Consider the following 16,166-nt stretch of genomic DNA (forward strand, 5'->3'; position numbering starts at 1 on the left):
GCCCACGCGGCCGCCTCCATTGGCCACTTGCCGGCCAGCGGACGGTGACGTGAGCGCGGGGCTGCGGTAGCCTGAGCCGGCCGCTAGGGGGAAACGGCGTGAGGGCCTGCGCGTCCGCCCTCCCCGGCGAGGCTCGCTGACAGCGCATGCGCAGTGTCGGCTCTGGGGGACTCCCTGCTGCTCCCGCCGGGGGGCGGGGCTCGCTGACAGCGCGTGCGCAGTGTCGGCTCTGGGGGACTCCCTGCTGCTACCGCCGGGGGGCGGGGCTCGCTGACAGCGCGTGCGCAGTGCCGGCTCTGGTCCGGGGCTCCGGGGGCCGGCTGAGCCCGCGCCCCGGCGGGGCCGCAGCAGCAGGTGCACGTTGCACGGCAGTCGTGTTCCGGGGAGCGCTGGGACCTGCCTCCGGCAGGGGGCGGCTAGCGCCCACCTGTAGCGCCCGAAGGGTTGGTTTCACCGCTGGCGGAGGCTGGGGCTGCTCAGACCTGTCAGCCCCGGTATCAGGCTGGCTGCAGCCTCAGGCAGAGGCCACCGCACTTACACTGGCTGCAGTGGGGAGTGGGTCTTTCCGCAGCGCTAAGAGCAAGAGACTGAGGCTGGTCTACACTAGGCGTTTCTATCGAATTTAGCAGCGTTAAACCGCATTAATCCTTCACCCGGGTACACAACAAAGCCCTGTTTATCGATATAAAAGGCTCTTAATATCAATCTCTGTACTCCTCCCCAGTGAGGGGTGTAGCGCTCAAATCGGTATTGCGATTTCGGATTAGGGTTAGTGTGGTCGCAATTCAACGGTATTGGCCTCCGAGCGCTATCCCACAGGGCACCATTGTGACCGCTCTGGACAGCAATCTGAACTCAGATGCACTGGTCAGGTAGCCAGGAAAAGCCCCGCAAACTTTTGAATTTCATTTCCTGTTTGCCCAGCATGGAGCGCCAATCCGCACAGGCAACCATGCAGTCCCAGAATTGAGAAAGAGCTCCAGTATGGACCATCCGGGAGATCCTGAAGCTGATCTCTGCATGGGGAGATGAATCTGTTCTATCAAAACGCCGTTCCAAAAGACGAAATGCCAAAGCATTTGAAAAAATCTCCAAGGCTATGATAGACAGAGGCCACAGCAGGCACTCAACACAGTGCTGCATGACAAACGTAACAGGAAGCCAAAGAATCAAATGGACACTCATGGAGGGAGGGAGGGGGGACTGAGGATTCGAGCTATCCCGCAGTCTCCAAAAACCATTTGCATTCTTGGCTGAGCTCCCAATGCCTGAAGGGTCAAAAACATTGTCGTGGGTGGTTCAGGGTATATGTTGTCAATCTCCCTCCCTCCCCCGTGAAAGAAAAGGGAAAAAAATTGTTTCTCGCTTTTTTTCAATGTCACCGTATGTCTACTGGATGCTGCTGGTAGACGTGGTGCTGCAGCGCTGAACAGCAGCATCCGCTCCCCTTCCCTTCCTGATGGCAGACGGTGAAATAGGCTTGGTAGCCATCCTCATCTTTCCGTGAGTGCTCCTGGCTGGCCTCAGTGAGGTCAGCCGGGGGTGCCTGGGCAAAAATGGGAATGACTCCTGGTCATTCCGTTCTTTAAGCTTTCTATCCTGGAGATTCAGTCCTGCCTGGAATATCATAGCAGCTGGAGGCTGCACTCTTCCCCCCGCCCCCCTTTAATGTCTAATGGAGATTCAGTCCTGCCTGGAATGTCACAGCAGCTGGAGGCTGCCTCCCCCCCGTTTTATCTCAATAAAGTCAGTGTTTCTTATTCATGCATTCTTTATTGCATCATCACACAAATGGGGGGATAACTGCCATGGTAGCCCAGGAAGGGTAGGGGAGGAGAGAAGCAACGGGTGGGGTTGTTGCAGGGGCACCCCTAGAATGGCATGCAGTTCATTTCTGCGGGATGTCTGGGGCTCTGACCCGGAGCAGCCTTTTGCCTCTCTGGTTCTTTAGTAGGCTTGCCCGATATTCTAGGCAGGACTGACTCTACCTTTAGACAAAACGTAAAGAAGGGAATGACCTGGGGAGTCATTCCCATTTTTGTCCATGTGCCCCCGGCCGACCTCAGTGAGGCCAGCCAGGGGCACCCATGACAGCAGCAGATGGTACAATAGGACTGGTAACCATCATTGCCAATGTCCAAAGCAGCAGACGCTACTGTAGGGCTGGTAACCATCGTATGGTAACTTGCAAAAGGTAAGGGGATGCTGCTGTGTAGCACTGCAGTACCGCGTCTGTCAGCAGCATCCAGTAGACATACGGTGACAGTGAAAAAAGGCTAAACGGGCTCCATGGTTGCCGTGCTATGGCATCTGCCAGGGCAATCCAGGGAAAAGGGCATGAAATGATTGTCTGCCGTTGCTTTCACGGAGGACTGACTGACGACATTTACCCAGAATCACCCGCAACACTGTTTTTGCCCCGTCATGCATTGGGATCTCAGCCCAGAATTCCAATGGTCAGGGGAGACTGCGGGAACTGTGGGATAGCTATGGGATAGCTACCCACAGTGCAACACTCCAGAAATCGACGCTAGCCTCGGTACATGGATGCACACCGCTGAATTAATGTGCTTAGTGTGGCCATGTGCACTCAACTTTATACAATCTGTTTCCAAATACCAGTTTCTGTAAAATTGGAATAATCCCGTAGTGTAGACATACCCTGAGGCCTTGGCAGAGCAAGCTCTGCCGACAAGCAAAAACTGGTATAATTACATTGCTTGGGCATGTTCACACAGCACTCCGCTGGCAGAGCCCATCCACTTGGGGCTCTAGCACAGGGGTTCTCAAACTGAGGGTCAGGACCCCTCGGGGGTCATGAGGTTATTATATGGGGGGTCATAAGCTGTCATCCCCTACCCCAAATCCCACTTTGCATCCAGCATTTATAATGGTGTTAAATATATTAAAAAGTGTTTTTAATTTATAGGGGGGGTCGCACACAGAGGCTTACTATGTGAAAGGGGTCACTAGTACAAAAGTTTGAGAACTGCTCTAGCATCAATGGTGAGAGCAGTGCACTGTAGGTAGCTATCCCACTGTGCTGCTTCCCATCTTCTGCAGCTAGGAGTTGTGGGAAGACAGTGGATTGCAGTGCAGCATGGGTGCAGGTACAACATCCCATGATGCAATTTTTCCCATCCTATCATTCCATGGGCTCTCAACTGCCTTATTGCATTTTTCAACAGTCACTGTTATGAACACATCACAGATGGACATGTAATATCTCATGACATCCTAAACTGAATGGAAATCAGAGTTGCCTGACCAGCTGTGTTCCATGGAAAGAAACATCAGATTACTTTTAGCATTTCCAGAACAGCTGCACACAGTGTACCGTCGCTTTTGGTCTTAGGACACAAGCACTGAGTAGTAGCATTGCATTGTTATGCAGGTCTAGGATGACAAGCAGTGACTGCAGAATTTTCAGATGTGGAAAGCCACCTTCCCGGAACTTTGTGCAGAGCTCGTCCCAGCACATTGGCACAAGAATACCAAAATAAGAGGTGCCCTTGTAGTGGTGAAGCATATGGCATTGCTGTGTGGAAGCCACTCTGATCATTTTCGTTGCCCTTCGCTGGACTCTCTCCAATTTGTCCACATCACTTCTGTAGTGGGGGACCAAAACTGGACACAATACACCAGGTGTGGCCTCACCGGTGCCAAATAGAGGGGAATAATCACTTCCCTTGATCTGCTGGCAATGCTCCTACTAATGCAGCCCAATATGCCATTGGCCTTCTTGGCGACAAGGGCACATTGCTGACTCATATCCAGCTTCTCATCCACTGTAATCCCCAGGTCTTTTTCTGCAGAACTGCTGCTTAGACAGTCAGTTCCAAGCCTGAAACGGTGCATGGGATTCTTCCTTCCTAAATGCAGGACTCTGTACTTGTCCTTGTTGAACCTCAGCAGATTTCTTTTGGCTCAATCCTCCAATTTGTCTAGGTCACTCTGGACCCTATCCCTACCATCCAGCTTATCTACCTCTCCCCCTAGCTTAGTGTCATCTGCGAACTTGCTGAGGGTGTAATTAATCCCATCATCCAGATCACTGATAACTGATCAAATTGCCATGGTGCATGTATTCCAGCAGCAACTACCATGTGTAGAAGACAAACATTGGCTATCCTACAGAGAGTATGTTTTTATTAAATACCAATTACCAACACAAACAAAAAGGGCAGTATAGGCTCTTATAGCTGTCTGTAAGTCATTCCAGAAGTTGTCCAAAGGGATGGAGTGAACAGGATACCGAGATGAACCAGGAATTGCAAGGAATGTGTGGGAGGAGTTTGGGGAGGATATGGAAAGCACTTCTGTATCGGCTACAGGGGAGGCTGAGCATGCATGTGTTCTGCCTGCAGTGTGATTAGGGACCTCAACATCTCCTTTTGCTGCTCTCATCACTTTTATCATCCGCATTTGGCCTAGTAAAATTTGCTCCTGGCTCTCCTTTCTCTCCTGCCTATTTTAAATTTTTCCTTTAAAGTCTCTCTCCATGCCCTGTGTTTTTCAGCAGCTGAGGATTGGAGCACCTCTCGAAACGTGTCCTCCTTAGTCACTTCCTCATCTGGCGGAGGCCCTGCACCATTGTGTAAGGGGTTCCCTTGAAGACCACATCTGCAGAAGCACAAGAAGCAAACGGAAGCATGATTGTTAGTGCACACACAGCATTAAATAATTATCCTAAAATACATCTCTTTTTAAATACAAATCAGTTTCTCACTGTCCCTTGGCAAGCACACAGCTTAGCAAATGCCCTAAACATAGTGAGTTTTGCCCGGGAGATGGGGCTCAAGATGGGGCAAAAGGTTTAGGTGGTTTTTAAGGTGATCACTGCAGGCAGCTAAGGACAATATTGTAAATTCTGACATTTTCCATAGGTGTGGGTCTCTGAAGCCACTCTCTCACTCCAAAGGGTATGCAAGGGTACATCTCCTGCATGCCTGCAGCTTCAGACTAGGTCCCTTTGTGCCGCTTTGGTCCCTGGCACAAGTGATTGCTGATTGGCACGGGAAAGTTTCCTATGACATGAGAAGGAACAAAGCAGCTCTGCCAAGAAACCTTTGGCAGAGGATTCGAGAGTACCTCCAGGAAAATCTCCTAGAGAAAACTCTGGAGGATTCACGTGAAATCTCAGTGTGCGTTAAGACACAGTTCTGTGGCACTGCTTAGCTGCATAGGGGAATGTGAAGCACATGCAAACACCGCTAGTCTTGTACATTTCTATCCCTTCTTCCACTTCTAAAATATACAGAGTAAAGGTCAGCTCTTACCTCATGTAACTGAGCATCATCAACACAAAAAGATCACTTACCAGGGCTCTCCTCTTCTGCATCATACACGCCAGAGATGGACTGCTGTGATGGGCTAGACCCTCTGGAGTGGATAAGAGGTCCTGATTCACTGCACCAGCAGAAGACCCTGCCGTGTGCTCCACGTCATCCTCCAACTTAACCTCCTCTCATCCATGACTTTGGGGTTAAGTCTGCTGTCTCCAGCCCCACTGAAGCATCCACAGGGCTCTTGGCGGAGGTGAGGTTGCTGCCGAGGATGGCGTCCAGTTCCTTATAGAAGGAGCATGTCTTTGGCACTGCACCAGAGCAACAGTTTGACTCCCTTGCCTTCTGGTACACCTGCCTCAACTCCTTTATCTTCCCATGGCACTGTTCTGTGTTCCCTTCATAGCCGTTATTCAACATGCCATGAGAAATCTGCCTGTTCCCACAGCTGAAACGGAGCTGGGACTGCACGGCCTCCTCTCCCCACAGTGCCTGCAGATCCAACAACTCAGCTGTGCTCTGAGCGAGAGAGCGTTTGCTGCGTGGAGCTGCCATGGGCAGCTGGGAAGATGCGATGTGAGCTCTTCACACCGAGCAAACCGGAAGTGAAATTTCAAAATTTTCTGGCCCTTTAAAGGGGGAGGGGCAGATCCTGTGTACCTGGGTGCAGGGCAGCAGAATTCAAATTGCTGACCAGAGCAGTCAGCAAGGGCATTGTGGGACACCTCTTCGAGGCTATTTACAAGCGCAGTGTCTACACTGACACTGTCAATATAACCTTGCCACAGAAAGCTCTACACCTTTCATCGAGGTGGTTTTATTTTGTCTGCAGAAGGAGCGTTGTAGTGCGTACACCCTCCACTGCTTTGTTGACGAAAGCTGACTTCTGTCGACAAAACCATGTAGTGTAGACAAGACCTAAGATACCACAGCATGTAACAGCTGCCACCACAGAGGAGTTTCATCCCACTCCATCCCTCACTTCCCAGACCAATGATCCAGGGACCAGCCAAAGACAAGCAGCTTAAAAAACAAATTAATTTACATTACAAAGTTTACAATCAAAAGTGCACATGATCTTACAGTCAAGCATTTCTCCCAGTAAACAGAACAGTCAGTCTGGTCAGTCTAAATTCAGGCTTGCAGAACTCCCCACTCAGAGCCCCTTCGAACCCCAGCAAGTCACCACAGAGGAAAGCAATCAGCCAGAGCATCTACATCAATGCAGTGGGGAAAAGAACTAGACGTCCTTGCAGAGCCCAGTTGAAGACAGGCTACTTTGGGACCCGACGTAGTTCATTCATAAGCCACAGAGCCACAGTGAGCAGTGCCAGGGATCCCGACTGGTGAGTGGCAGCCAGAGGAGTTGGGACATACAGTAGAAGGGTGCTGATGCCCAGGCCCACCTGTTGAGAAGCACCCGGGAGTGAGAAGAGCAACAGCTGATTCAACATTGATGTTTTAAAGCACTCTACCAGGTATGCCTGTCAATACATTTCCAGCAACCCCCACATTCCCAATCACAACCCTACCCACTGGGAGAGGGAGAGGCTCCAGAAAAAAAGAAGTCAAGACCCAGACTCCCCATCCTCACATATAGCACAGACTGTGCCACAGGCACCTGGACCTGTGCAGCCTCCACCCCATAGCTACTGCCACACTTCAATTTCCCATGGACTTTGCAGTTCCACATGCCAGCTCTGGGTACCTAAAGGTACTTCTGATGAATGTGACACAACAGCTTAGTGCTAGGAGAGAAGAGGAGACAGTACCTGCATATATGCCACAGCCATTAAAGAGGCCACAGCAATCTTGGTCCTGCGTGGTAGGGGGATCTTCCGAGAGAGAAGATAGAGTGCTGTGATGGCAGTGACTGAGGTGATCCCCTAGAGATGAAAGAAGCTAGCAGTTACTTGAGGGAAGTGGGTGTGGGAAGAGTTGGCAGGAAGAAACCCCACACTACAGCTAACATGGGGGCTGGAAGGAGATCATCACACGCTTGTTTAGCTGCATTTTCCACTGATGACGTTTTATGGGGATGGGGAACCGTTACATTTCACACATTATTAGCTAATGTCAGATGCCACCTAAAGCACATCGTCAGTGAAGGTGTTCAGTAACACCAGACCGAACTCTGACCAGTGTGTCACCCCACAACACCCATCCCAACTCACGGCACTCACCTGTATTCCCCTCAGTCTGTGGTCTCAACTGCGGATCAGTCCATGACATCGCAGATACTAGAAACGTTCACATGAGCTTGCACAAGCTAGCTGAGTTAATGGCAAAGTTCGCAGATGATACTAAACTGCTCAAGATAGTTAAGACCAAAGCAGACTGAAGAACTTCAAGAAGATCTCACAAAACTAAGTGATTGGGCAACAAAATGGCACATGAAATGTAATGTGGATAAATGTAAAGTAATGCACATTGGGAAAAATAACCCCAATTATATATACAATATGATGGGGCTAATTTAGCTACAACTAATCAGGAAAAATATCTTGGCGTCATCATGAATAGTTCTCTGAAGACATCCATGTGGTATGCAGTGGCAGTCAAAAAAGCAAAAGGGATGTTAGGAATCATTGAGTACTGCGTACAGATGTGGTCGCCTCATCTCAAAAAAGATATACTGGCACTAGAAAAGGTTCAGAGAAGGGAAACAAACGATTAGGGGTTTGGAACGGGTTTCACATGAGGAGAAATTAAAGAGGCTAGGACTTTTCAGCTTGGAAGAGAGGAGACTAACAGGGGTTATGATAGAGGTATACAAAATCATGAGTGGTGTGGAGAAAGTGAATAAGGACAAAATTTTTACTTGTTCTCATAATATAAGAACTAGGGGCCACCAAATGAAATTAATGGGCAGCAGGTTTAAAACAAATAAAAGGAAATTCTTCCTTTAAAAACTGGAAGTCAAATCCTAGTGAGGCAAATAGAAAGGAGCATAAACACTGCCAAATTAAGTGCAAGAGTGTAATAAGAAAAGCCAAAGAAGAGTTTGAAGAACAGCTAGCCAAAAACTCCAAAGGTAATAAAAACGTTTTTTAAGTACATCAGAAGCAGGAAGCCTGCTAAACAACCAGTGGGGCCCCTTGATGATCGAAATACAAAAGGAGCGCTTAAAGACGATAAAGTCATTGCAGAGAAACTAAATGGATTCTCTGCTTCAGTCTTCACGGCTGAGGATGTTAGGGAGATTCCCAAACCTGACTGGCTTTTGTAGGTGACAAATCTGAGGAACTGTCACAGATTGAAGTGTCACTAGAGGAGGTTTTGGAATTAACTGATAAACTTAACATTAACAAGTCTCCGGGACCAGATGGCATTCACCCAAGAGTTCTGAAAGAACTCAAATATGAAGTTGCGGAACTATTAACTAAGGTTTGTAACCTGTCCTTTAAATCAGCTTCGGTACCCAATGACTGGAAGTTAGCTAATGTAACACCAATATTTAAAAAAGAGCTCCAGAGGTGATCCCGGCAATTACAGACCAGTAAGTCTAACATTAGTACCGGGCAAATTAGTCGAAACAATAGTTAAGAATAAAATTGTCAGACACAGAGAAAAACATGAACTGTTGAGCAATAGTCAACATGGTTTCTGTAAAGGGAAATCGTGTCTTAATAATCTATTAAGAGTTATTTGAAGGGGTCAACAAACATGTGGACAAGGGGGATCCAGTGGACATAGTGTACTTAGATTTCCAGAAAGCCTTTGACAAGGTCCCTCACCAAAGGCTCTTACGAAAATTAAGCTGTCATGGGATAAAAGGGAAGGTCCTTTCATGGATTGAGAACTGGTTAAGACAGGGAACAAAGGGTAGGAATAAATAGTAAATTTTCAGAATGGAGAGGGGTAACTAGTGGTGTTCCCCAAGGGTCAGTCCTCGGACCAATCCTATTCAACTTATTCATAAATGATCTGGAGAAAGGGGTAAACAGTGAGGTGGCAAAGTTTACAGATGATACTAAACTGCTCAAGATAGTCAAGACCAAAGCAGACTGTGAAGAACTTCAAAAAGATCTCACAAAACGAAGTGATTGGGCAACAAAATGGCAAATGAAATTTAATGTGGATAAATGTAAAGTAATGCACATTGGAAAAAATAACCCCAACTATACATACAATAAGATGGGGGCTAATTTAGCTACAACTAATCAGGAAAAAGATCTTGGCGTCATCATGGATAGTTCTCTGAAGATGTCCACGTAGTGTGCAGAGGTGGTCAAAAAAGCAAACAGGATGTTAGGGAATCATTAAAAAAGGGACAGAGAATAAGATGGAAAATATATTATTTCCCTCATATAAATCAACGGTATGCCCACATCTCGAATACTGCGTACATATGTGGTCTCCTCATCTCAAAAAAGATATACTGGCACTAGAAAAGGTTCAGAGAAGGGCAACTAAAACGATTAGGGGTTTGGAGAGGGTCCCATATGAGGAAAGATTAAATAGGCTAGGAGTCTTCAGCTTGGAAAAGAGGAGACTAAGAGGGAATATGATAGAGGTCTATAAAATCATGAGTGATGTGGAGAAAGTGGGTAAGGAAAAGTTATTTACTTATTCCCATAACACAAGAACTCGGGGTCACCAAATAAAATTAACAAACAGCAGGTTTAAAACAAATAAAAGAAAGTTCTTCTTCACACAGCGCACAGTCAACTTGTGGAACTCCTTACCTGAGGAGGTTGTAAAAGCTAGGACTATAACACCGTTTAAAAGAGAACTGGATAAATTCATGGTGGTTAAGTCCATAAATGGCTATTAGCCAGGCTGGATAAGGAATGGTGTCCCTAGCCTGTGTTTGTCAGAGGGTGGTGATGGATGGCAGGCGAGAGATCACTTGATCATTACCTGTCAGGTTTACTCCCTCTGGGGCACCTGGCATTGGCCACTGTCGGTAGACAGGATATTGGGCTGGATGGACCTTTGGTCTGACCCAGTACGGCCATTCTTAAGTTCTTATTTGCACAGAGCTTTGCAGTTGTACAGCATTCTGAGTGTTAAGGCATTTAAGTAAAGGGTTCCCTGATGTACAATATCCAATTCTTTACTCATATCCGAATTTTATTTTGTCCAGGGTTCTCAGAACACTTTACGAAGGAGCTTGGCATCTTTAGCCCCCATTTACAGATTGGGGAAACTGAGGCACACAGTGGGACGAGCTCTTTTGTTCCCAACATGTCCCTTCTGGAGGGAAGCCAGGTGCGGAAGTAAGACCACCACTCCCCCAGCAAACAAGTCTACCTCACAGATAAAGAGGAGACTCATGCCAGCTAAGAGACCATGCTTCCTCCTTTTGAAGGTAATGAGTTCCCAGGAATATGATGCCCTGAAGTTCACCCCTGTTCACTGTGGGAGGCAGCCTGAGAGTGATCCATCTGACTTTAGGAGACCAATCAAGGGAAAGCTATGACAGGATGGCATGGTCCCCAGAAGAGGCTGAGTGGCACTTACCAAAATCCTGTGATTAAACTGCACCGTAGTGGGATTCTCAAAGATGTTCTTCAGCACTGGGGAGAAAGAGAGGAGATCGTCTGGGATCCAGCGCTCCCCCATCTTGGGGAAGGAGTTGTACACAAGGCCTGCATCCAGTCCGGCCACAAAGGCACCTGTAATTCCAGACAAGAGAGTTAGGTACTAGCATACCAGGGACAAAGCAGGGGATATACCTAGGGTGACCAGATGTCCCGATTTTATAGGGACAGTCCCGATTTTGGGGTCTTTTTCTTATATAGGCTCCTATTACCCCCCACCCTGTCCCAATTTTTCACACTTGCTGTCTGGTCACCCTAGATACACCAGACTAGCCTCTAGAGTTAGGCAAGCTTGGAGTTGGGCTTGAGGACAGGGCAACCTGGTTTTGTATTCCTTCTCCTACAGCAACACATTGGTGATCAGACAGTGATGCTCTGTTACACAGTCTGCCCTGCAGGAGATGTTCCAGCTGCTCCATCTGGGACCATCAAGGGCAATTCAAAAGTACCTATACATGTGCAAGGAGCTAAACCCTCATTGGACATGAAACTTCTTGGGGATCTGGTACAGTCCACCCCCTCAGGAGAGTGATAGGGCAGGCAGGGTCACAAAGGAGGCAGCCTCACAATGAGAGAGGCCCTTACCTGAGAGAGCAGTGAGGAAGATAAGACCTGTTGTCCCATGAGCAAATCGTCTCAGACGGAGAAGCTGATAGGTTTCAGGTAACTGTAAAACACAAGCCACAGAAAGGGCTATAGAAACCAACTCCCCAGGGGCCTTGCAAGAGACTGGGCACTGATGCTCCTGGTGGGATGAGCTGGCTGCACCAGGTGAGGAAATCTCCCCCAGCGCAGAAACAAAAAGGGTGAGGTCACTTGTGAATGCAGCCAACATGTCAAAGGGGAAATTCCTGTGATTAAAAGAGAACAGGAGTACTTGTGGCACCTTAGAGACTAACAAATGTATTTGAGCATAAGCTTCTGTGGGCTACGGCCCACTTCTTTGGACGCATAGAATGGAACACATAGTGAGGATAAATTATATATATATACACACACACACAGAACATGAAAAGATGGGAGTTGGCCAACCAACTCTAAGAGACTAATTAATTAAGATGAACTGTTGTCAGCAGGAGGAAAAAAAAACTTTTGTAGTTATAATCAAGATACCCCATTTAAGACAGTTTGACAAGATACTTAACATGGGGAAATAGATTCAATGTGTGTAATGGCTTAGCCATTCCCAGTCTCTATTTAAGCCTAAATTGATAGTGTCTAGTTTGCATATCAATTCAAGTTCAGCAGTTTCTCACTGGAGTCTGTTTCTGAAGCTTTTCTGTTGCAAAATTGCCACTTTAAATCTGGAATCATAATATTTAAAAACCAGTAGGAGAACACTTCAGCCTCTCTGGCCATTCAGTAACAGATTTAAAGGTGGCAATTTTGCAATAGAAAAGCTTCAAAAACAGACTCCAACAAGAAACTGCTGAACTTGAATTGATATGCAAACTAGATACAATCAACTTATTCTTAAATAGAGACTGGGAATGGCTGAGCCATTACACACATTGAATCTATTTCCCCATGTTAAGTATCCTCACAGCTTCTTGTCAGTAACAGCAGCTCAGCAGAGTCCCACTCAGGTGGTTCTTTGCAACTACCAAAACTAGCCTTTTCTTTACTTGTGAAATCTTTAACCCTACAGAAACCAATGGGGCCAGCAGAAAATTACTCAAACAGTGCCCCGGCACTTGATCCAATCCTGATGCAGGGCAATCCCCTGCTTCCCGGGCCAAATATTCTGACTCTGGGGATACCCCAATGCCTTTTCTTGACTTCCTCCTTAATGGAGCAAAGTGTCTAAGCCAAAGAACTCAGAAATATCTTCTGTTAGCCACATGTCTGAGTGAAAGAGTGCTGGGGGCAAGATACGGTGAGGCATCACTGGCAATCAGGATGGACTGGGATGCTGAAGGAAATTATTCCATGGTTACTCATTCTACGCCACAGTGTTTTGCAATGTACTTTGTCAGATCAAAGATAAGCCAAAAGCAGAAATGTGAGGGCTGTGCTATTACCTTTCACCCTCCCTACTCCTTTAAGCTCCTCATTAAAACAAAGATATTCCAAGCAGCCTTGGAACCCCAACTACCTATCCATCCCCCAGATTCTTGCACCAGCACTGCAGTCCTGCACTCCCCATATACTATGCATGGACCGCTTACTTTGTGTTGTGGGAGCAGCAAGGACAATCCACTCCACAGGCTGGCACAGTACAGAACTAATGCAGAGCCTAGATGTGCTGCTAGACGATACTGACTGACTCGGGGGATGTCATGAGAATCTGGCTTCTCTTCCAATCCACTTTTCACCATGTACCAGCCTAGCAGACCCTGTCAAAGGACCAAAGAGATAACATGAGAGCTACTGAGGGGCAAAACCCAGTCCCCTTTCATAGCCTCAGCTGGGAGAAACAAAGAACCCATGTTCATGTCAATTTCACCATGATAAAGGGAGCAAGAGGGAGTTATCTGTTCCAGCACTGACCTTAAACATCATACAGGTGTTAGCTGTACAATAACCATGCTTCCACCATCAGTACCACCAGCCAAAGCCTTCACAGAAGCCATAGTCTCAGCCCACCACTCAAGAAACACTTACAGTCAGGCAACACCACTGCACATCATCATCCCCCAGAAGCCCCCAAAGCCAATGATACATATCCCAGCAGCTGCAGCTCCCTTACCTGGAAGCAGACAAGCCCACAGAGGGCAAGGACACACCCCTTCATGGAGGAGCTGAGCCAGCCTTTTCTCCAGAAGTAGACAGCAGGAAGAACATAGGCCAAACCTACAACCCGACCCCACATGCGGTGCGAATACTCCATGTACCAGATGAACTTGAACTCTCTCAATGTCATGTCATGATTCAGGCTGTTGGAAAAGGCAGAGCAGAAGAATAAGCAAGAAACTCCCTGGCATCGAACAGTGGCTGCCTTCACGCTCCCAATTTCACAAGGATTTTCTTCACCGTGGAGAGAACAGGGATAGCCAGGGAAGATGAACACCAAAGCCACCTTTGGATCCTTGTTAGCTATGTATTGAGTGCCCCTTGTTGGAGCTAGTCCATTCCCATAGAAAGAAAGAGCCTTGTGCTGCTGACTCACAGTCAGTCTGGGCTCTGTGAAAACAAAAGGGAGGATTCCCTGTGCCATCTCAGTCCTTCTGCCTGGAACCTGCAGCACTTACATTTTAAATTCTGGGAACTGCTGGTATTTTTGGAACTCAGCCTCCCATTCCTGCTGTGTCTGTGGGGGCTTCATCTCCCTCACCAGGTGCCAGTCGACCATGGAGAGCCCAGACTCTGTTAGCCTAGGAGGGACAGACACACACACACAGATGTGACTCACTCACTCCTTAACCAAAATAAGGAGAGCACTGACAGCATTTCCCCCAATGAACTGCAGCCACTCCTCAGCAGCAAAGGTGATGGGGAGGAAGGACACTATGAACTAGGCCAAAAAATGTTATCAGGCACATACTAGCCAGAGGTGGGTACAACAAACTGAAGTTGGAGACAATGCAATGTAGAGAAGATCTGCCTTGCTGCACCCCCCTATCTAGTGGGAAAGATGTTGGCCTCATAACTGACACCATTTAGCCCTGCACAGAGGAAGAATGAGGCTGCAATAAAAATTAATTGCTCCTACAGAGATGATCACAGAAGGGAGATGGGGGAAGAAAAAGGCAGGTCTGTGACAGAAGCCTCCTGTCCCTATAGGAAGACCATAATTAAGGAGTGGATGAGCTTACTGATGAAGGAAAGGGACCAGTAAGATGACTAATTTTGGGGTGAAGAAATAAATCATCAGCCACATACAATAGAGTGTTGTAGATTCAAAACAGTTCAGACAAGATTAGGGGTACTTATTGTTTGTACGGCACCAGCTGCATAGTGGTGTACAGACAGGTATGAAAACAAGGTTCTCCCCACAGATTGCTTACGATCTAAACAGACAACATACAAATAAGGGAGAGGGAAATGGGTGCCAAAGAAAAGGCAGTGTGAGAACAGTGAATTTTAAGCGCCTGACTTGTTAAAGTTCCTTCACTCAGTTGTTTGCCTGGATGCAGTCAGTGGTCTGATAATCTCTCAATTCCTTAACACATCTGCAGAGAGAGGAAATGTCAAAAAAGGTGCAGGAATTTAGAGAAAAGCATGGAGCTTTGGAGAAGCAGGTCAGTATGGAAAACCCGGGTACTCAGGGAAGTGTGGGAAAAATACTTGGAGGTGGGAGCAGGACGACGACATAAAGGTGTAATGGAAGGCAGTCAATGAAAGGTATTGCTGCAAAGGACAAGATCAGGGTTCTGGTCGGGATGAGGGGCCCTTAAGAAAAGCAGGTTAATGGGGCACACAGGGAAAAGAGATGGCAATGCAGGAAGCTGAAGGTGGGCTGGAAGTAGATCGATAGCATTTTCAGCAGCACTTTGTGTGGATGAGAGGTAAGGATGTAAATAACTGTAAAAACAACCACCATGTACCCAATGAACCAGAGTGCGGGGGGGGGGGGGGAGCTGTAGCATCCCCATGTTTTAGGTGGGGCTCCGCTGCCCGCCCCTGGGGTCCCAGCTGCTCGCCCCAAGGGTCCCTAGAGCTCTGTGTGGGGCCGGCAGCTGGGACGGATAAGCATCAAGCTCATAGGGTAACCCGTTAAACTTTTGCATTCTTCGGAGAGGGGACGAGGGGCCTGGCCAGAAGGCAGCTGCTGCAGGGACAATAGGGGCGCAAGGCAGGCAGGGTCTGTGTAGGGCCCGAGGCACGGCCTGGGGCAGCGCCGGTTGGGCAGGGACAGGCAGGTGCCGCCGGCCGCTCTCACCTGGTCACGCCTCCCAGCACAACAGCTCCGGCCACCGTGCCGCTGCACACCAGCAGCCAGCGCCCCACGAGCCGCTCCGCGGCCGAGCCGGGCACAGGCGGGGCCACCGCTCCGGGATGGGCGGCGGCTTCCGACACCGCGCGCCGCTGCTGCGGCTGCCGCCACCGGAGACATCGCTGCGGGGAGAGAGGGGGTCAGTGCGGCCGGGCCCGGGCCCGGGCCCGGGCCGGCCCCGCTGGGGATGAGCGCAGCCGGGCGGCCCGGGGAATGGGGCGCGGGGCCCCCCGGGGGGGAGGGCAGCTGCGCCGCCTCCCTAAGTTACCTGGGCCCCTGAGCCCCCACGGCGAGGGAGCAGGAGGACCCGCGCACCCCCCAGCGCTGCCCGCAGCATCACGAGCACAACCGGAAACAGTACCCTGACATCTGACCCGGAAACAAAGCCAGCATTTCCGGACCTATTAGCCGTCACCATGACAATTCAGCACGTGACCGAGAGCAGGGAGCGCCTCGCGC

At 48.7% G+C, this 16,166-nt stretch overlaps 1 protein-coding gene across 2 annotated transcripts; it reads right to left on the bottom strand.

The window, feature by feature from the left end:
* Window positions 1-6,309: 6,309 nt before the first annotated feature.
* Window positions 6,310-16,140, bottom strand: LOC127053688 (cytochrome c oxidase assembly protein COX15 homolog). 2 transcript variants are annotated; one of them, XM_050958818.1, is made up of 9 exons: window positions 15,976-16,140; window positions 15,654-15,829; window positions 14,023-14,145; window positions 13,521-13,707; window positions 13,000-13,167; window positions 11,417-11,498; window positions 10,752-10,906; window positions 7,058-7,171; window positions 6,310-6,691 (listed from the first exon to the last, which is right to left on the bottom strand). In XM_050958818.1, exons 1-9 carry the CDS (start codon window positions 16,123-16,125, stop codon window positions 6,560-6,562), a joined length of 1,287 nt encoding a protein of 428 aa, XP_050814775.1. In that variant the 5' UTR covers window positions 16,126-16,140; the 3' UTR covers window positions 6,310-6,559. The 2 variants fall into 2 exon arrangements, with proteins under 2 accessions (XP_050814775.1, XP_050814776.1); XM_050958819.1 differs by lacking the exons at window positions 14,023-14,145; window positions 15,976-16,140.
* Between the last annotated feature and the right edge of the window lie 26 nt (window positions 16,141-16,166).

Source organism: Gopherus flavomarginatus, chromosome 6 (assembly GCF_025201925.1).
Source record: "Gopherus flavomarginatus isolate rGopFla2 chromosome 6, rGopFla2.mat.asm, whole genome shotgun sequence".
Taxonomy (NCBI): Eukaryota; Metazoa; Chordata; order Testudines; family Testudinidae; genus Gopherus; species Gopherus flavomarginatus.